This window comes from Oncorhynchus mykiss, chromosome 22, assembly GCF_013265735.2.
Source record: "Oncorhynchus mykiss isolate Arlee chromosome 22, USDA_OmykA_1.1, whole genome shotgun sequence".
NCBI lineage: Eukaryota > Metazoa > Chordata > Actinopteri > Salmoniformes > Salmonidae > Oncorhynchus > Oncorhynchus mykiss.
The window spans coordinates 3,849,180-3,870,607 of record NC_048586.1 but is presented as its reverse complement, the minus strand read 5'-3'; the positions used below and the strand labels follow the sequence as shown (position 1 = coordinate 3,870,607).

Here is a 21,428-nt window from a genome sequence, read left to right as displayed (position 1 = left end):
ATGAAATTATATGAAATGATGATAATAATAATAATAATAATTCACACTCAAATGCGATTACTCGAATGTGTTTAATTGGAGTATAGGCAAGACCAATTATGTCCCAAAATCTGTTTGATTATGATTTTTTTTGCCATGTGTAATATGTATTGTAGAAATGCTTAATCATAATTTTAATTCAGGTTTGTTTTCTGGCTTGGCCTCATAACCCTATGCATAATCTCTAATATGTGTATGGGTGTTTTGAATTGATCATCACCTTAGAAGGCGTTTTCATTTTTTTTTGCGTTAGGCTTTGAAACAGAATCCACAACCATGTTTTGCACTCAGTTTCACCCTGCCGTTGAACTTCTTTCTTCAAATTGATCATCACAGTTTAAGTGAGTTTTAAAAGCAAGATTCTGTTATGATGTGTTGGATGTGATTTCCGATTGCTTTTGCATTGATGTCAGAGTGGTTAGAGGGACAATCGGGGCCTGATGTTAAGTAGCAAGTTGGGTACTACCAAAGCTTGTCCGGAGTGCGTAAGAGGAGATGACCGTGACTCAATGGTCACGTATAATTTTACTGTATAATTTTACCACAGCCCTATGATGACCTGGGTATTCAAGTACAGAAACAACATTGTGATCAACATCGACTGTGTAAAAACGGAAAAGTAACATCGGAATCTGAACAGAATTGATGTCCTGACATGGAGGATAACAGTGGACGTACCTTCTTCAATTTATTCTCAAACAGGAAGTGAAGTAATTCGTCTTCCTCCTCAGTGCACTGTTGGCTCAGAGGAAGTGAGTCCAGGAAGTCCTTTTCTATTACACACAAAAATGACCGGTCTTCAAATGGGGGGCTTGGGTAAAAAAATATATACAGTACATTTGTAAAGTATTCAGACCCTTTGACATTTTGTTACGTTACAGCCTTATTCTAAAATTGACAAAAATCTGTTTTTTTCCCCTCAATCTACACACAACACCCAATAATGACAGAGCAAAAAGAGGTTTTTTAGAAAAAAACTGAAATATCACAGAAGTATTCAGACCCTTTATTCAGTACTTTGTTAAAGCACTTTCAACAGCGACTACAGCCTTGCGTCTTCTTGTGTACGACGCTAGAATCTTGGCACACCTGTACTTGGGGAGTTTCTCCCATTCTTTTCTGCAGATTTTGGGGCGGCAGGTAGCCTAGTGGATAGAGCGTTGGGCCAGTAACCGAAAGGTTGGTTATCGGTATCATTTCTTTTTTGGCAAGGAAAATATCAGATATCGGCCAAAAATGTCATATTAGTGCATCACTATATTTCATTTATTTAATACATTTCCTAAAATTTCAAAAAAAAAATAGTTTTTGGTGTATTGTGTGTAGATTGATGAGGGGAAAAAACAAATTATTTTAGAATAAGGCTGTAAAGTAACAAAATGTGTAAAAAGTCGAGGGGTCTGAATACTTTCCGAATGCACTATACACACTCATCTGCCTACATAGCATACATGGTACAACTACATTTACCCTACAGAAACATCAGTAAGTACAGTATCGTTATTAAAAACAAATGGCACAAAATAATCTATATTAGTCCTGCTACACACGTGCAAAACCCATAAGTTTCACCTTCCTGAGCGGTCAGCATGTGATGGGACGTTAGAAGGTCGAAGGCTTCAAAGCAGTACACGTCCAGTTTCAAGGCCTCTTTGTAGCTGGACGTGGCCAGAGGCCGGTTGTCCATAGCATCATAGATCTTCCCCCGCAACAGACAAATAGAACTGTCGATCTGAGAGGGGGTGAGTGGGAAATGAGGAAGAGAGAGGGAGCTAAAGAGAGATGTGAGACCACAGGGGTCAGGACCACTGAAGCAGCATCAGTCGGGGAAGCCTCCAGGGGCCACTGACATAAAGACCCACACATTAATTTTGTATGAATGTGGCTACTGGGTGAACGACAGACCCCTTTAATAATATGACGATGATTACTACAAAAATGAAAATGTATCGCGTTCAAAAGGAACAATTCATGAAAATGCAGCCATGGGGTCTTTGAATACGGTGTTGCCATATTGGTCACCCACAATACAGTATGCAAATACTATAGCTAACCTGTAACCACAACACCACAAATGTGAAGGAACTGGGGATTTATTTATGTTTTTAATCACACTAAGAGGCTTGAACACAAACATGGAATTACAGGGCCACAAAAACAAAATGGACCCTATTGTGAGACTCACAGAGGCAGGGCTCATCTCCCAGTCCTTGGGCGACTGTTGTATCCCGTGGTCCTCTTTGACACTCTGGTCCAGCAGCTTCTTGCTGGCTGGCTCCTCCATGTCCAGGATGTCTAAGGCCTGCTGGAACTCTTTGGCAGCGTACTGCACAAAACAAACAATAGGTTAGTGCTTTCAATGGGTCAGGTCAGTTAGGAGCATGGTGCTGGTAAACTCAGGGTTGTAGGTTTGATTCCTGCATAGGCCACATAATTAATATGCTGGCAGTTCTGTAAGACCATTTGGCTAGGAAGAAGCGGCTAAATGACCATATTGGGGAATAAGAGCACAAATACGATGAACTTGTACCTGTCTAGTCTGTAAGTGTAAGTAAAACAGAGTGGAAAGTAAACAAATAGTGAGAGAAAACAGGTTCAAAAGAACATATTAAGGTATAGCTAAAATACAAGTGTGGGGGAGGGGGGAGGTGAGCCTACAGCTTTTGTACCATTAAAAAAATAAAAAAGGGAAATAAAAGGTGTCTAATAGACACGACATCGGTCACATAGTCCTTGGCCCAGAGGGTCACTTTGGGGAGGTAAAGTCTAATGATGATTTTCATTAACGGTCATGTCTGTGGATTATATTTTGGTATGATAGCCACATTTAGCTACCTCCGATACATGGCCATCACTGCATTATATGAATGATATGTTCGCAAGGAATAATGGCACCAGAGGGCCTTGGCTGCCGGTTTACAGGCTCTTAACCAATTACAGTTCTACAGCTGCACCATCGAGAGCACTGGTTGCATCACCGATTGGTATGGCAACTGCTCGGAATCTGACCGCAAGGCGCTACAGAGAGTAGTGTGTATGGCCCAGTGCATCACTGGGGCCAAGCTTCCTGCCATCCAGGAACTCCATAACAGGCAGTATCAGAGGCAGGCCCTAAAAATTGTTGAAGACTCCAGCCACCCTAGTCATAGACCGTTCTCTCTGCTACCACACGACAATCGGTACCGGAGTACAAAGTCGAGGTCCAAAAGCCTCTAACAGCTTCTTACCCCAAAGCCATATGACTGCTAAACAGTTAATCAAATGGCTTTTATTTATTTTTACACGCTGCTGCTACCTGCTTTTTATTGTCTATGCAAAGTCACTTGACCCCTACCTACATGTACAGATTACCTCGACTAACCTGTACCCTCGCAGCACATTGACTCGGTACGCCCTGTAAATGGTGTCAAAGTTATTTTATTATGTTACTTTTTTTCTTACCTTTGCTAATAAACAAAATAATGAACTAACACTTTACAAAAATGTCTGCATTGTTGGTGAAGGACTTGTATCTAAGCATTTCAGGTCTACACCTACAATTTGATGTGATTACGTTTATGACCCCCATGCAATTAGTTGAGCCAACAGGATCAGGGTATGAAACGTAATTTTGTATTATCAGGGAACAGTCTTCAAAAACTAAGGCAATTTGATATGTTCAATTTATAAAACATCACATTAAGATATGAAACAATTGTAATGACATCTCTACTGGCTCACCTTTGGGGCATCAAAGGTAATACACATATGCATTTTGGGCTATATCGAACCAGATTGGACAATATTGGGATGTGCTCTATTACCACAAGGTACCCTGGATCAGGGGTACTCAACTACTATTTGAGAAGGTCCGGTCACACATTTCCTAGATGGCAAAGGTCCGGATGGATATTTTAAATGATTGTCTTCGTAACAAACCCCCACCTCGTGCAACCCCAAACCAGTCACACTACTTGTTGGAGGCAATAACAGAGTTATTTTTAAGCTCATTCCCCTCAATTCTACATATTTTGACATGGGGTGAAAATAAGGTCATAATTTTAAAGTTAATTTCCTGCAATTTGATGTGATTTCCAATTGCAAATTTTACCATGTTGTGTTATGATAATCGACTGACTCATAAAAATCAGTCGAGGTTTTTGAACTGTTTGGCCATAATGACCATCGTTATGTTTGGAGGGAAAAGGGGACGCTTGCAAGCTGAAGAACACCATCCCAATCGTGATTCACGGGGGTGGCACCATCATGTTGTGGGGGTAATTTGCTGCAGGAGGGACTGGTGCACTTCACAAACTAGACGGCATCATGAGGTAGGAAAGTTAACCTCTAGGCTAGGGGGTGGTATTTTCACGTACGGAAGAAAAGCGTGGCCAAAGTACACTACCTGCTACTCAGGCCCAGAAGCTAGGATATGCATATATCATGACTGTCCTGATCAGGTTACAGGAGACCACAACCCTACAGATTCTCTCTCAACTCCAACAGAGGAGGAGAGATCTAGGGGTCTGAAGATGTGGGGGTTTTATGACCCCTCACGCCCATGGTCAATCTTAGGCCACAGACTAATTGCTTTTGTTCTGTTACTATGGAGAACCAGCCTCAGAACATTAAACATGAATTAAAGGGACTTTGGGACAATGGTTTCCATCAGCCACGGTGGTCATGACGATAGATGAAATATGAAAAATGTATGTCATTTGTTTTGTTATTAAAAGGTTAATAGATGACTTTATTACAAAAACATTGTAATGTCAACAGTTTACCTAGTATATGTTTGATGTTTATACATTGTACGTTGTATGGAAAATGTCCAAATCAAAGAGTATGTTTTGGTAAAGATGAAATGTGAAGTTAGTTGTCTAAAATTGGATTTGAGTAAAATCTAGACCTTGCCCTCATTAACTTGGTACGCCCAGAGAATTGCCCTAAAGGCGGTAATGCCCACTTCTGACCCAAGGGTATAAAACCTGTGAGTGAAGAATTTACAGATCAGACTAAGTGACCCCAAGCTGCAGCCGAGGTCTAAAAAGTCAACGAACCCAAAACGCAACAAGTTTGTCTTCAACTAAAGCTTTTTCTATCCAAGCTACGGATGAGTAGCTGTGTCTAAGCGGGTGAATTCAAGTCGAACCACCTAGCCTCCACTCCCTTCGAATCGTGGTATCAACACTGTCTCATTCCTATGCTGTGAGCTCTGAGCTACAGAGCTGACTGGCCTCATAAGAGCCCTTCCAGAGCAAGGGCGAAGGAACAGACGCCTAAGCCAAAAGGACACTGACATTGTGAGGACAACCAAAGACTTGCGCGGGAGAAGTGAGTCATTGAGCAGCCTGAATGGTCCACGCGGATAATCCACGAAGACCTCCCCCACGTAATTACATTATTATATTCTGACCCATGAGAGCAGCAGTTTGGGGCACGGCTAGGGTTAGAATAAGCATAGCTGACAAATTCACCCAAATGTATATTTCTCTCGTGCACTCTTTTTCTCTCCTTTAAATCCCCATTTTGGGTAACACGCACCACAGTGGGTTGGCCAGTTATACTAAGTTCTAATCAATAGCCTAGAATGTGTTTTTGTGTATGTATATCTTTTATCATCATTTTAGCTTTCTAGTAAATAAATACTCAACTAAGATTTGTGTGGTACGAACTCATTGGTGAGACCCGGGCCAGTGCAGATTCACGGATTATGCGACGTTCAGAACGAGACTGTAGCGGTAACTGATTAATTAGCGGCTGTTGTAAAAATAGATACTTATATTCTTTTGAGTTAATTTGGGAAATAGAAACTGAATAAAACAAATTTTCCCATGGTGCCCCAGGTTAATGAGTTAATAATTGCTTGATTCAGTTAATCAAAGAAAAAGAAAGCTCGCTCTACTTTGTTTTTATCCGCTATTGAACGCCGTTTATCCTGTCTTAAATTGTATCTATTATTTACGTAAAAAATACCTAAAGTTGTATTAGCAAAGTTGTTTGATATGTTTGGACAAAGATTACAGGTAACTTAGATATTTCGTAGTCATGTTGCATGAGTTGGAACTGGTGTTTTTCTGGATCAAACGCACCAAATAAATGGACATTTGAGATATGACTGAATTAAATCGAACAAAAGGACCATTTGTGATGTTTATGGGACATATTGGAGTGCCAACAAAAGAAGATCTTCAAAGGTCAGGCATGAATTATATCGTTATTTCTGACTTTTGTGTCACGCCTGGCGGGATGAAATATGATGGTCTGTGTTCGTTTGATGGGGTGCTATCCTCAGATAATTGCATGTTTTGCTTTCGCCGTAAAGCCGTTTTGAAATCTGACAGCAGCTGGATTAACAAGAAGTTTATCTTTAAACCTATATATATAACACTTGTATCTTTCATCAATGTTTATGATGAGTACTTCTGTCATGTGATTTGGCTCTCTGCAATTTCACCGGTTATTTGAGACAATGCATTACTGAACATAACGCGGCAATTTAAAGAGGTTTTTGAACATAGACTTTACTGAACAAAACAAACATTTATTGTGTAACATGGCATCTTGGGAGACCAGGTGAAGATCAAAAGGTTGGTGATTAATTTAATTGCCATTTCTGACTTTTGTGAGCCCTCTCCTTGGCTGGAAAATGTCTATGGTTTTTGTGGCTAGGCGCTGTCCTAACATAATCGCATGGTGTGCTTTTGCCGTAAAGCCTTTTTGAAATTGGACACTGTGGTTGGATTAACAAGAAGTGTATCTTTAAAATGGTATATAATACTTGTATGTTTGAGGAATTTTAATTATGAGATTTCTGTTGTTTGAATTCAGCGCCCTGCAATTTCACTGGATGTTGACGCTAGCATCCCACAAATCCCAGAGAGGTTCAAGCGTGGTCGCAAATGGGTCTTCCAAATGGACAATGACCCCAAGCATACTTCCAAAGTTGTGGCAAAATGGCTTAAGGACAACAAAGTAAAGGTATTGGAGTGGTAAAGCCCTGACCTCAATACTATAGAAAATTTGTGGGCAGAACTAAAAAAAAGTGTGTGCGAACAAGGAGGCCTACAAACCTGACTCAGTTACACCAGCTCTGTCAGGAGGAATGGGACAAAATTCACCCAACTTATTGTGGGAAGCTTGTGGAAGGCTACCCGAAACACTTGACCCAAGTTAAACAATTTAAAGGCAATGCAACCAAATACACTCAATTAGTATGTAAACTTCTGACCCACTGGGTATGTGATGAAAGAAATAAAAGCTGAAATAAATCACTCTACTATTATTCTGACATTTCACATTCTTAAAATAGAGTGGTGATCCTAACTGACCTAAGACAGGGACTTTTTACTAGGATTAAATGTCAGGAATTGTGAAAAACTGAATTGAAACGCATTTGGCTAAGGTGTATGTAAACTTCCGACCTGCACTGTATATATAGTCATCATAGATTTTGTCAATCAATCCTAGCAGCCTATTTCAAAGATGGCCGCCATTCCTTTCAATGGGAAGAAACGGCATTGATTTTGCATGGCCATAACTGAATAAATAATTGGTGTAATAAGACCAATAATTGCTTAAAATGTGTTACAATGAGGACAACCCAAAATGATGGCCCATGCAAGTTATACGTATTTCGCTAAATAATTACCAGAAAAGTGTTTACACATTTTGTAGCCATTTCAATTACATTAAATTGTTTATTTTTATTTAACTAGGCAAGTTAGTTAAGAACAAATTGTTATTTACAATGACGGCCTAACGGGGAACAGTGCCTTGTTCAGGGACAGAATGACATTTTTACCTTGTCAGCTTGAAGATTCGATCCAGCAACCTTTCGGTTACAATGCTCTAAACACTAGGCTACCTGCCGCCCCTGAAACACTTAGAAAATGTTCTAGAAACATTCACTGATACATAATCATTAAAATGATATGCAATATGATACAATAAAATTTTGATGTGAAACCTGTCCCATACATTGCACTATGAGATCCCATAGGAATGCATTACATCCAGCAAAGAGGTACCCATTCTTGCAAAATGCCTTCATAATGAGTGCACACAAGTTGACAAAGCTAGGAGAAGTGTAAACAATGATGCCTAGCTATTGTGGATTTAACCATAGGTTAACCATTTCCCAACACGGCCACAAACCAGATCCACTGGTTTTAATAATAGGTAGAATATGCCTAATGATAATTACATATTTTAGTTATGCAGATAACCAATTCAGCCAGGTTTGCTAACTATCTCATCTTTGTAAAAATAGATTAGCAAAATGCTTCAAACACACAACTGTTTTTGGTCTGTATTTAGAGCTCTAATTTGTATATTAAAAAAAAAAAAAAAGACATGTTTTGTAGTGATAATGATATGCCATATTGTGAAAAGTAAAAGCTGTCTTGTATGCTGTCATAAATACACACACACACACAGATTCCAACATTAACTTTCTAACAAACCACCTAATAATTAGGGGACATCAACTTACATAGCTGGTGTATTGAAGCCTTGTAGATGGTGTCTAGCTACCCTATCTATGGGAAAATACATTGTGGTGTACGTACGTCCTACTGAAATATGTACTGGTTAGAGCAGGGTTCGACATCCCTGTACCTGGTGCACTACAGTCTGTTGCTTCACTCCTACCCTATTCTAGCACACCTGATTCTAATAATTAGCTGGTCGATAAGCTTAAAAAAAAAATCAGCTTAGTTACAACTGGAGTTGGTGTGAAAACCTACAGGAGGGTAGCTCTCCATGAACAGGGATGGAGAGCCCTGGGTTAGAGACTGGTGAGGGTTGTCGAGGGCGTCAGCAATGGCCTAACTGCAAAGGCTGGTTATTTGTTTATTTTAGTAATTCCCCCCCACCAATATCCAAATTGGTAGTTACAGACTTGTCCCATCGCTGCAACTCCTGTACGGACTCAGGAGAGGCAAAGGTCGAGAGCCATGCGTCCTCAGAAACACAACCCTGCCAAGCAACACTGTTTCTTGACACTGCTCGCTTAACCAGGAAGCCAGCCGCACCAATATGTCAGATTGGTGATTAGAAAAACCTTAGCCTATGGCATCATTTCTATAACATTTGTCAACCAGCTGCTGAACTAATGGCTGCCAAATTAGGTAACGCATCACTAAATAACTTAAGGTTGCAGGTTAGAGAGCATAAGTTTTAAATCATGATGGTCAAGGACAGAAGTTAGATAAATTATCACAAATATTATTTTTTAGAGAATGTGTTTACCTAAATCTGTGTGAACTCAACAAATGACATGGCACACATTTCATGTTAGCATTGCAGGTGACAAATATAAAACCAACACGATACCAGATTTGGATCTCTTGGTATTCTTTCCCACTAGGCCATGACCAATTTTCCTTAAACACATATGTATTTCTGCTAAATCTAACATTGGCTGTTTCATAAGATGAGTCAGTCTAGGTAAGTCATTAGAACATTTCCCAAACCCCATGGTTTTTAAGATGAGCTGCAACCAATAAAAATGTTCAACTGTTGTTAAATCGTCATTTTCAATGAGCATATGAACATTCCACCTTGTCTCAAAATGTCCTTTAACAGCCTTCAAAATATTATTTTGCATAATTTCCCATACAATCAATCAATATATATAAATGACTATAAAAGTGAACACATTTTCCAGAAGGCCCATGGACTAATAGGAGGATGGAGAGTTTGAACAGGTAGATTTCATCACAAGTAGCTGCTTAATATTTATACTCACGTGGCATCTAGCAGCGAGATATTGACACGCGCCATACAACTGTGAAATGAAAGATACATATTGGGAAAATGAAAACCAAAGCACAAGCTGACAGACAACTTTTCAACTCAATGGCACCAGCATTTGCCCATTCAGACAGTAACACAAGCACGTTAGTGTCTATTTACAAATATCTGGCATTTATGAGGGAAATGCCGACAGTCTAAACATTAAAAGGGACAGCTCAAAAATGTTAAACTTCATAATCATAATCACCTGCACCGCCCCAACATCAACATGCACTACATGACCAAAAAGGTATGTGGACACCTGCTCATCCAACATCTCAATCCAAAATCATGGGCATTAATATGGATTTGGTCCCCCTTTGCTGCTATAACAGCCTCCACTCGTCTGAGAAGGCTTTCCACTAGATATTGGAACATTCCTGCAGGGATATGCTTCCATTCAGCCACGAGCATTAATGAGGTCGGGCACTGCGTTTTCCTGGCATCTGCTAAGCCCAGATTCATCCATCGGACTGCCAGATGGTGAAGCATGATCAGCACTCAAGAGAACGTGTTTCCACTGCTCCAGTGTCTAATGGCAGCGAGCTTTACACCACTCCAGCCGACACTTGGCATTGCGCATGGTGATCTTGGGCTTGTTATGCGGCTGCTCAGCCATGGAAATCCATTTCATGAAGTTTCTGACGAACAGCTATTGTGCTGACATTGCTTCCAGAGGCCGTTTGGAACTCGGTAGTGAGGACAGGCGATTTTTACGGGCTTCAGCACTGGGCAGTCTCTTTGTGAGATTGTGTGGCCTACCACATGGCCGGCTGAGCAGTTGTCGCTCCTTGACGTTTCCGCTTCACAAAAACGGCATATTTCTGTTTTGAGGTCAAAACAATGGTTTCCAATGACGTTAACCAATTATTAGAGATTTAGTAGGCAATGACTACTCACAATTGGTCAAAAATCACACGATGCACACAGAGGTGGTCATTGGAAACACTTATTCCTCTATATTTGACTACAAAAACACTCCACTAAAAGTTTTGCGATTATGCAGCGGTACTTAGAGGTCATTTGTGGTTTAGTACGATGCCCTGCGTCACCACTTCAGACCACCACAAGGGGGAGTTAGAGCACTGATTATGCTTTTGGGTCCTACTGTGTCTAACTGACAATGAATGGGCGACACAAACCGAAATAGAAACTGATAATTTCACATGGACTTCAGTATAACTTACTAAAACTGGTTGTTAGACTAAAGGTTATTATTTTGTTTTGCTCTGCTCTTATTGAAGTACACTCCCAACTGGTCACATTGTACAGCGCCTAAGCGGCGCAACGGTCTAAAACACTGCATAGCTGTGCAAGCCATGTTGCTAGAGATGCTGGTTCAATACCCGTGCTGGCCTCGACTGGGAGACCCATGAGATGACTGTTGGTTTTTCTCCCTCTAAAAACATAACTAATTCTAAAATAATAAACTAGCTTTATTTACAAATTAGTAACAATGTCTCACCCCATGTTCAAGAATGCCCCCCCCCCCCCCCCCCTCACTCATTTTACGTTATTGGAAAACGAGATCTCCAAAATAGTCGTTTTTTAAACAAAGCAATTATTATTATTCATTTAGAATTATATATGAAACACTTGGATATTCTCACAGATATTAACCCTGTTGTTAGCAGGACAAAAATATATACAGTGCCTTGCGAAAGTATTCGGCCCCCTTGAACTTTGCGACCTTTTGCCACATTGCAGGCTTCAAACATAAAGATATAAAACTGTATTTTTTTGTGAAGAATCAACAACAAGTGGGACACAATCATGAAGTGGAACGACATTTATTGGATATTTCAAACTTTAACAAATCAAAAACTGAAAAATTGGGCGTGCAAAATTATACTTTCGCAAGGCACTGTGTATGTGTGTATGTGTGTGTATATATATATATATATATATATATATATATATATATATATATATATATATATATATATATATATATGTGTCATGGCTCCCAAGAGGCTCCCAAGAGGCGCACAATGGGATTGCCTTGCAGTTCACCTGCTGACGAGTAACCTTTAACTAGGCAAGTGAGTTAAGAACAAAGTCTTATTTACAAGGACAGCCTACTCCTTCCTATCCGTCGAGGAATTTAACCTTGGTCTCCCGCGTATGACAGTGATTCTTTAGCTAAATAAATAGTACTGTGTAGCCTACTCCTGACCATCACATTGTACAGTGCCATATTTGCCATTCCATCCTAACGGAAACCCAGGGGCTTTTAGGTTTTTCTTGGAATAGAAATAAATATTGCCTTAAACACCATAATATTAATCAAATTAATTAAGCAACATTTCTTTAAAAATTTTTTTTTTTTTTTTTTTTTTTTTTTTTTTAAAACAGTCCAATATACTGTGTTCCTACAAAAAAAGGTTTGAAATTCTCTAGTACAGCCACTATTGAAGGCTATCAAATGCTTCAAAGATGCCCTCTGGTGGTCAAACTAGCACTAACCAGCATTAATGGTGGTTGGCACATAATGTGAAATAGAATCTTTTAAGCATTTGATAGCCTTCAATAGTGGCTGTACTAGAGAATTTCAAACCTTTTTTTGTAGGAACATAGTAAATGGGACAGATGTTTTATTTTAAGAAATGTTGCTTAATTAATTTGATTAACATTATGGTGTTTAAGGCAATATTATTTGTCAAATTGGACTTCGCTTTGCGTTCCGCGTGGAAGGAAATTTGCCACAAAAAAAACATTGAGTGTGAATGCGACACAGAGCACGAAGACCGTACCTAAAAGAGGGGTTACTTCGAAAGCATGGACGTGGTTTGAGTATGAAAAGTCTGACACGGACTAGAAAATCAATCTCCGCAAAATACGCCGCAGGCCGGTCCCATCAAAAGGCTCAAACACCAATAACCTCTTACCACAAGAATCATGTGAAAAAGTACGGAGAGAGTCTACGGATGAAACCACAAAAAAGTAGGGTCGAGTGCTCAAAACAAACCCGACATTGCAAGAGGCTTTTGCCCGCGGCAAAGAATCATGAAGATAACAGCTGTCATTACAACTTAGATCTGCAAAGACATGTCCCCAATTTACAAGGTCGAGAAACGGGGGTTAAGTTGGTAATAACACTCGACCCAATATCTTTTATTTGTTGAGTGTAATTCAAAAATGTAATAAGAAATAGGCCTTTTTTTATTTTACTAGGCAAGTCAGTTAAGAACAAATTCTTATTTACAATGACGGCCTAGGAACAGTGGGTTAACTGCCTGTTCAGGGGCAGAACGACAGATTTGTACCTTGCAAGTTCAAATCCCCGAGCTGACAACCTTTCAGTTACTAGTCCAACACTCTAACCACTAGGCTACCCTGACGCCCCTTTACGTGTGGTCCTTTTATATAAACAATTTATTCATTGAATTTACAGAAAGTGTATATCGTGATATGTATCGTTATATGAGATTTTGGCCATATCGCCCAGCCCTATCCTGGAGATTTACAACTTGGAGTCCACCTGTGGTATATTCAATAGATTGGACATGATTTGGTAAGGCACACACACGTCTATATAAGGCCCCACAGTTGACAGTGCATCTCAGAGCAAAAAGCAAGCCATGAGGTCGAAGGAATTGTCCGTAGAACTCTGAGACACGATTGTGTCGAGGCACAGATCTGGGAAAGAGCACCAAAACATTTCTGCAGCATCGAAGGTCCCCAGGAACACATCGTTCTTAAATGGAAGAAGTTTGGAACCACCAAGACTCTTCCTAGAGCTGGCCACCCGGCTAAAGTGAGCAATCGGGGGAAAAGGGCCTTGTTCAGGGAGGTGACCAAGAACCCGATGGTCACTCTGACAGAGCTCTAGAGTTCCTCTGTGAAGATGGGAGAACCTTCCAGAAGGACAGCCATCTCTGCAGCACTCCACCAATCAGGCCTTTATGGTAGAGTGGCCACACGGAAGCCACTCCTCAGTGAAAGGCACGACAGCCCACTTGGAGATTGGGTGCCTTTTGGCAAAGGGCTCTCAGATCATGAGAAACAGGATTCTCTGGTCTGATGAAACCAAGATTGAACTCTTTGGCCTGAATGCCAAGCGTCACATCTGGAGGAAACCTGGCACCATCTCTATGGTGAAGCATGGTGGCAGCATCATGCTGGGCGGATGTTTTTACGCGACAGAGACTGGGAGACTAGTCAGGATCAAGGAAAAACATTTGCGGCGTTAAAGTAGAGAGAGATCCTTGATGAAAGCCTGCTACAGAGCGCTCAGGACTTCAGACTTGGGGCGAAGGTTTAACCTTCCAACAGGACAACAACCCAAAGCACATAGCGAAGACAACGCAGGAGTGGCTTCTGAACAAGTCTTAATGTCCTTGAGTGTCCCGGCCAGAGCCCGGACTTGAACACGATGGAACATCTTTGGAAAGACCTGAAAATAGCTGTGCAGCGACGGTCCCCATCCAACCTGAAAGAGCTTGAGAGGATCTGCAGAGAATAATGGGAGAAACTCCCCAAATACAGGTGTGCCACGCTTGTAGCGTCATACCCAAGAAGACTCAAGGCTGTAATCACTGCCAAAGGTGCTTCAACAAAGTACTGAGTAAAGGGTCTGAATACTTATGTAAATGTTCTGTTTTTTATTTTTAAATACATTTGAAAAAAATTCTAAACCCTTTTTTTTGTTATTTATGGGTTGGATTGAGGGGGGGGGGACAATTTAATCATTGTTAGAATAAGGCTGTAACTAGGGATGCACGATATCAGTAAGTATATCGGAATCCGACTATATTAGCTAAAAATACCAACATGGCCCTATGTCTATTTTAACGGCGATGTGCAAAACCGATATCAAAGCTGATGTGCATACCTATATAACGTAGGTACATGGTGTAATGACGCCACGTACAATTTTGCGCTACACATGCAACACAGCATTCATAACCTAGCCCACAATGTCTGCTGTGTGGATCGAGCAGTGAACAAGTCGAGCAGTCATTTGAAAGACCGTTTTCTCGCTGAAATTTTCTTAAAGGCAAAATCCAATAAAACGCCAAGATAATGGAATTCATTGCCCTTGACAATCAACCATTCTCTGTCCTGGGTGATGTTGGCTTCGCCGACTGGTCGAGCACCGGTACACACTACCAAGTGCGCTATTTTTCAGATGTTGCCCTACCGGAGTTACACAGTAATAGCATCACTGCTAAAAAGCATTTGAGAACATTTGAAACTCTGAACACACTCCAAGCTCTATTCGAACAACTGACTGGAGAAATAAGCTCATCAACTGCGTCTGCAGCAGACGTGATACCCTCTGTCATGGCATTGAAACGCCTGCTCAACAAAACTGCCGACAAAGGCTGTGAACAAACGATTCGGTGGCATTCTCTCTTTACTGTGTCGCCACCATGCTCGATGCTATGTACAAGGACCGCTACTTTGATGCAGACAAGAAACAGGATTTACGTGACATGTTAGACACAGCTGGACAAGATGGAAACAGACACAGTGACAGTGCGCACCAAGGAAGCGAGGCCACGGACAGAGAGCTGAAACTTCACTGCTTGACATGTGTGATGAAATCCTGGTTGAGAATAAAACGAATGAACAACGAAACAGCACAGCTAGTAAGTGAAAGAAATAGGTTTTGTTTATGTTTGACGAGTAATGGGGACATGTAAATGCAAACAAAATATTTTTGGTCAGTGTGGTGTGTGTAACCTTTATTTAACTAGGCAAGTCAGTTAACACATTTTTATTTACAATGACAGCCTACCTGGGCCAATTGTGCGTGGGACTACCAATCACAGCCGGATGTGATACAGCCTGGATTTGAACCAGGGACTGTAGTGAAGCCACTTGCACTGGATGCAGTGCCTTAGACCGCTGTGTCCATGTGTGTGTGTTAGCTACTTACTTAACTTTACTAAATGCTTAAGGCAGCAAATATTTTAAATATAGTTTTTCGCTGGGGTTTTTTTGGAAAGGGAAATATCGGAATCAGACAAAAATGCCATATCAGTGCATCACTAGCTGTAACGTAACAAGATGGGGAAAAGGTCACGTGGTCTGAATACTTTCCAGAATGCACTGTATAATAACAGAGTAGCAGCAGCACTGCGAGTGGTGTCAATATGCGTGTGTGACCGCATGTAGGGGGGGGGGGGGGGGGGGGCAATGTAAATTGTCCAGGTAGCCATTTGATTAACCAGTCTTATGGCTTGGGGGGGGGGGGGGGGGGGGTCGAAGCTGTTCAGGTGTCTTTTGGTCACAGACATGGCGCTCTGGTACCGCTTACCACGCGGCAGCAGAGAGAACAGTCTATGGCTTGGGTGAATGGAGCATGATAATTTTTGGGGCCTTACTCTGACACCGCCTGGCATAGAGGTCCTGAATGGTGGTAAGGAGTTTGGCCCCAGTAATGTACAGGGCCTTAAGCACTACCCTCTGCAGCGCCTTGCGGTCGGATGCCGAGCAGTTTCCATACCAAGCAGTGATGCAGCCAGTCAAGATTGCTCTCAATCTGTACAACATTGAGGATCTGAGCCCATGACAAATATTTTCTGCCTCCTGAAGGGAAATAGGTGTTGTTGTGCCCTCTTCACGACTGTGTTGGTGTGTTTGGATCATGGCCCACTATACTACAGCCTAGTCACTGTGAATTGGGGCACGTTTGGCCCTTAGTTTCCTCTAGTCCACAACAAGATATTTTTTTATTGCTCACATTGAGGGAGAGGTTGATGTCCTGGCACCACATTACCATGCCTCTGACCTCCTCCCTATAGGCATCGTTGGTGATCAGGCCAACCACCGTCATATCGTCTGTAAACTTAATGATGGTGTTGGAGTAGTGCGCGGCCATGCAGTCATGCGTGAACAGGGAGTACAGGAGGGGACTGAGCACGCACCCCTGGGGGGCCGTGGTGTTGAGGGTCAGTGTGGCAGTTGTGTTGTTACCTACTCTTACCACCTGGGAGCTGGCCGTTAGGAAGTTCAGGATCCAGTTGCAGAGTTTAGGCCATGTCCTTAGCTTAGTGATGAGCTTGGAGGACACTAAGTGTTCCTTTTGTACAGGTGGGAAACGGCAGTGTGGAGTGCAATAGAGATTGTGTCATCTGTGGATCTGTTGGGGTTGTATGCAAATTGGTGTGGGTCCAGGGTTTCTGGGATGACGTGAGCCATGACCAGCTTATTTTTTTAACCTTTATTTAACTAGGTAAGTCAGTTAAGAACAAATCCTTATTTGCAATGACAGCCTAGGAACAGTGGGTTAACTGCCTTGTTCAGGAGCAGAACGACAGATTTTTATCTTGTCAGCTCGGGGATTCGATCTTGCAACCTTTCGGTTACTGGCCCAACGCCTAACGCTCTAACCACTAGGCTACCTGCCGCCCCAAAGCATTTCATGGGTAAAGACGGAAGTGCTACGGGTGGTCATTTAGACAGGTTACATTGACATTTAGGCGCAGGGACCACTGGAAGGGGAGTGAACTCAAGTAACCCAATATTGAAAGCACTGACAATATAGACCTGTTAACAGAGATACAAAAGGCGGAAATATCAACTTGAATATTTATGATGAATGTAAAATCACTTTTAGGTAGCTGGTCAACAGACAACTTTACGTGTCCTTTTAGTGTCCTCATTCAGTGCTGTATGGTACTGCCTGACATTTTTTTTTTATAATAATAAAAACACAAAAAATTTCACCTGCCCAAAGCAGAATCCAGTATGACTGCGGTAGAACTTCATTGCCTCCTAGAGACCATACCGCACAAGAGGATTTGATGTGGAATTGTATAAAATGTTATTTTTTTAACGGAAAACTATTGGCAGTTTAAACATTTAAAAAATTATCTCCATTTGTCAGACCCCTAGAAGTTGTCATTCAAATTTATTGTATTCTGTTGTTGCTTGCAATATTCATCAAAACATTAAAAGTTACTTAATAGTTTCGCTGAACACCTGCAATACCTCCGGATGCCCAGTTGAATACCCCTGGTGTAAACCTTCATACGCGTCACTTGCAATGCGGTTTCGGAAACATTTAAAACTTTACTTTCATATAAGCAAGAAATATTTTTAAATACAAAAACGACAATTACTGTACACAGTTTAAGTTGCACGCGGCTGTGTTTTGAATAACAATTCATGCTTCCAGCCAAAGTACGACATTTGAGTGCAGCAGAAGGAACTTCCGTACACTGGCTGAACGCGTGCGTTATTCAAAACACAGTGCTAAAACTGCAAATAGTAAGTACATTTTTTTGTACATATCCAAAAGGTGCCCCACAGTGAGTTGCTGACATACAGAAATATGCAGGTACCCAGGGAGCCAACCAGGTGGTCTTACCTGATCTAGTTTGCGTGAGCGGAGGGCATGGGAGGCTCTGTGGTACTGGGAGGTGAGGTAAAGGCACTGTGCTAGCCAGTAGATATCCTGGGGGTCTTCTGTGAAAGGTACAACTTCAGTTAAATAGACTACTAACTTACCTTCTATAGTAACTAGCCAGACGATCTCATCAAATCAAGAAGATTACTCACCATGAGACAGGGATGCAATCTTATCTGCCCAAAATAAAGCGCTTTGATACTGTTGCTGCAAACAAAACAGACAGGAAAGGCAGCATGAAAGCAAACATTCTGAATCTATTAACTAGAAGTATGAAACTGATACTGTCAGGAGCTGTCAATACTCACTGATACAAGTTAACAGTTATCTAGCCACCCTCCAAGTAGCCCAAGAATTTAACCAGAATATGGGTTTACAGGAGACGTTGAATATGGCGATTCTCCTTTAAGCCCAGGAAGCAGCCATTAAACTTGCCGTTCACCAGCTTTTCAAGCAACTATCGTCATTACTGCCGTCACACCGATATGTACTTCCAAAAAAAATGTAGAAATAAAAAGTTACATGCAACCAAAAAAAATGCATTGTCTGGAAATAATCTAAGTATTGTTTTTGACTTAGTACGCATGCACCAAATCCACCTCTTCAGCACCTCCTGCAATATTAGGAGTGAAATTAAAATATAGAAAATAGAATTATAAACTGGGTGGTTCGAGCACTGAATGCTGATTGGCTGACAGTACATATGGTATAAAACATTTATTTTACTGCTCTAATTACGTTGGTAACCAGTTTATAATAGCAATAAGGATATTATGCGTTGTGCCTAACAGCCCTTAGCCGTGGTATATTGGTCATATACCACACCTCCTCGTGCCTTATTGCTTAAATATACAATCACTGTAAACATACCGTATATTGTCTACTTAATCCACTTGTATGAAATAATATTGCATTCTGTGTAGTACAGGTGAAACAGATTGATATGACATTCATCCACTGTTGTAGGTGATAAAAACCACGAGATGCTCAAATCTCTGCCCCAACAATGGGAGTCATTGTCCCAGATGCGAAGGTAGGCGACAAGCTTGGGTCCAAAATAAGCCCATAGAAACATAGTGTGCTTATTTTTGACAGATTTTGACCAAAGTGAAACCTCTCGTTTCACCTCTTCCTCTCTGGATAAAATTAAATCTTCCCTGCTGTTGGATCAGCGGACCTGTGCATGGCATTAATTACAGATTTTGTAGGTGGTTCAGAAGAGGTGGATTTGATGCATGCACACCTGGTGAAAAACAACACCAATGCCTTTTTTCAGTTGCATATAACATTTCATTTAAGCCTTTTTTGGAAGTACATACCAGCCATGACGCAAGTAATGACTAAAGTCGATCAGCAAAACTCCATTCTTGGTAAGTACCAATCGCATTTTGACTTTAAGCTTGAAAAGCTGATGAATGGCAAGTTGAATGGTTTCGTAAGCATAAAGATCTCATCTTTCATATCAGCGAGAAATAATAAAAGTTAAATTGATACAATAAATCACATATTTAAAGCCCTTTTTACAGCAACAGATGTCACAAAGTCCTACGAACCTTAATAGGGCTAGTTTTCCCAAATGGCCTTATCTCCGTGTTACAGTACTTGTTTACGGAAAACAAGAGGCGCTAATGATCCATCTAGTGTAAGCGTAACTCAGTAAGTGTAGTTTCGTCGCATGGAGGCTAGCCATAGCTGTATGGATCTGTGCAAAACTGCTACAAGTGTAACTTAATTGAATGCATCTCCCTCACTAATGAATTAAGGGCCATTTGTTTTGAAATCCAGATCGCAGGCGATGGTTGACGTGTCTAAACGTTAACACATAGCGTCGGGATTGTAGTTCAGATAAGGCAGTCGTGGGCGAAGTTAACGGACTGTAGGGAGAAGGCAAAATGCCGCCTAGAGTTTAAGAGCTATGAATGGGGTAACCAGCTACCGTAGTCCAAGTACATAACATTACAGTAGTAGCCAACAACGTTAACTAGCTCAGGTCACTGACTTAGTACCTAGTTAGCTTCAATGCTACCTAAGGTTAGCATGTTGATATCTAAGGAGCTACCTAACGCAAGTGTGTTACACATCTGGAAACTGTAGACTTGTCATTATGAACAATTCACTTAGCTAGCTAGCCGGTACAATCAATTACGGCAATCAGACAGCGGCAAGCTAGCCAACTACCAATTTAGCCTGTCTAGTCTACGTTTCTTACCTGATCAATGTAGTGTCGTACACGTTGTCGAAGTCTGTCGAGATTCATTGTGATTGTCCTAATGCTCCCTTTATACATCAAAGCGTAACATTTTCATTCAGCGACAAATAAAACTGTATCGTGTGAAAATAAGATCGCTAGTAGTAACGCGTAAACTAGCTACGCAAGGAAACCCAAAAAAAAGTCCGCGGTCTTCTTGCAGCGGGAGTGTCACTTAAAATACTCCGCAAGGAACTCGACCCTTTGATCAGGGTTCCGGTCATTTCAGAGAAAAAAAATCCCACAATATTTTATTTTATTACAGCAGAGAACATTTCAGCGTTTAGCTTCGCGTGTACCACACTTCAAACGGTGTGTTTACACGTTTAGAAAAGTCAATAATCATTGCTTGCGAAACTGTTTTTGAAACATATGCTGATATGTCCCTTATCTTTCATATCAGCGAGAATTAATCTTTGAAATAAAAACGACACACTAGCCATTCAACACAGATTCATAGGCTGTGTGTGCCTCCAGTTGACAAACTACACTTCCGCCCCAGTTATGCTTACACACAGGTGTTAGGAGCATGTCTTCCATAAAAAATATATATATAACAAAATGAATGTATCATAGAGATATGGTCATGTGGGAACAACCCTATGAAATGTTAAATTATTACACACCTTTTAATATCGCTGATCAAATTATATTGGTAACATACTTTGTAAACAACAGCTGTAGACTTTTCCAAACATGCAGAGTTAAAGATGAAATGAAACATTGAAATAGTGACACATGGAATAAATACAGTGAATAACAGATAAGAATGAGTCAAAATAACATGGCTACAGTGAATAACGAATAACAATAACAAGTAAAAAAAACATGGCTACATACAGCACCAGTACCAAGTTGATGTGCAGGGGTACAAGGTAATTGAGCTATGTACAGTGCCTTCGGAAAGTATTCAGACCTTGGCTTTTTCCACATTTTGTTACATTGCAGCCTTATTCTAAAATGGATTTTAAAAATACAAATTAACAGCAATCTACACACAATACC

At 40.9% G+C, this 21,428-nt stretch overlaps 1 protein-coding gene across 6 annotated transcripts in view; it reads right to left on the bottom strand.

The window, feature by feature from the left end:
- The window catches only part of cdc16 (cell division cycle 16 homolog (S. cerevisiae)), a 35,375-nt gene extending 14,752 nt beyond the window's left edge, over positions 1-20,623 (bottom strand). The window contains exons 1-7 of one of the 6 annotated variants that reach the window (XM_036958517.1): positions 20,385-20,623; positions 18,328-18,382; positions 18,137-18,249; positions 9,770-9,808; positions 2,225-2,365; positions 1,612-1,771; positions 718-812 (exon numbers count right to left, since the gene is read on the bottom strand). In XM_036958517.1, the coding sequence (XP_036814412.1) occupies positions 718-812; positions 1,612-1,771; positions 2,225-2,365; positions 9,770-9,808; positions 18,137-18,249; positions 18,328-18,382; positions 20,385-20,462 (681 nt within the window). In that variant the 5' untranslated portion in view covers positions 20,463-20,623. The remainder of the gene's footprint in view (positions 1-717; positions 813-1,611; positions 1,772-2,224; positions 2,366-9,769; positions 9,809-18,136; positions 18,250-18,327; positions 18,383-20,384) is intronic. The other 5 variants (XM_036958518.1, XM_036958519.1, XM_036958520.1 and 2 more) reach the window with 5 other exon arrangements.
- Between the last annotated feature and the right edge of the window lie 805 nt (positions 20,624-21,428).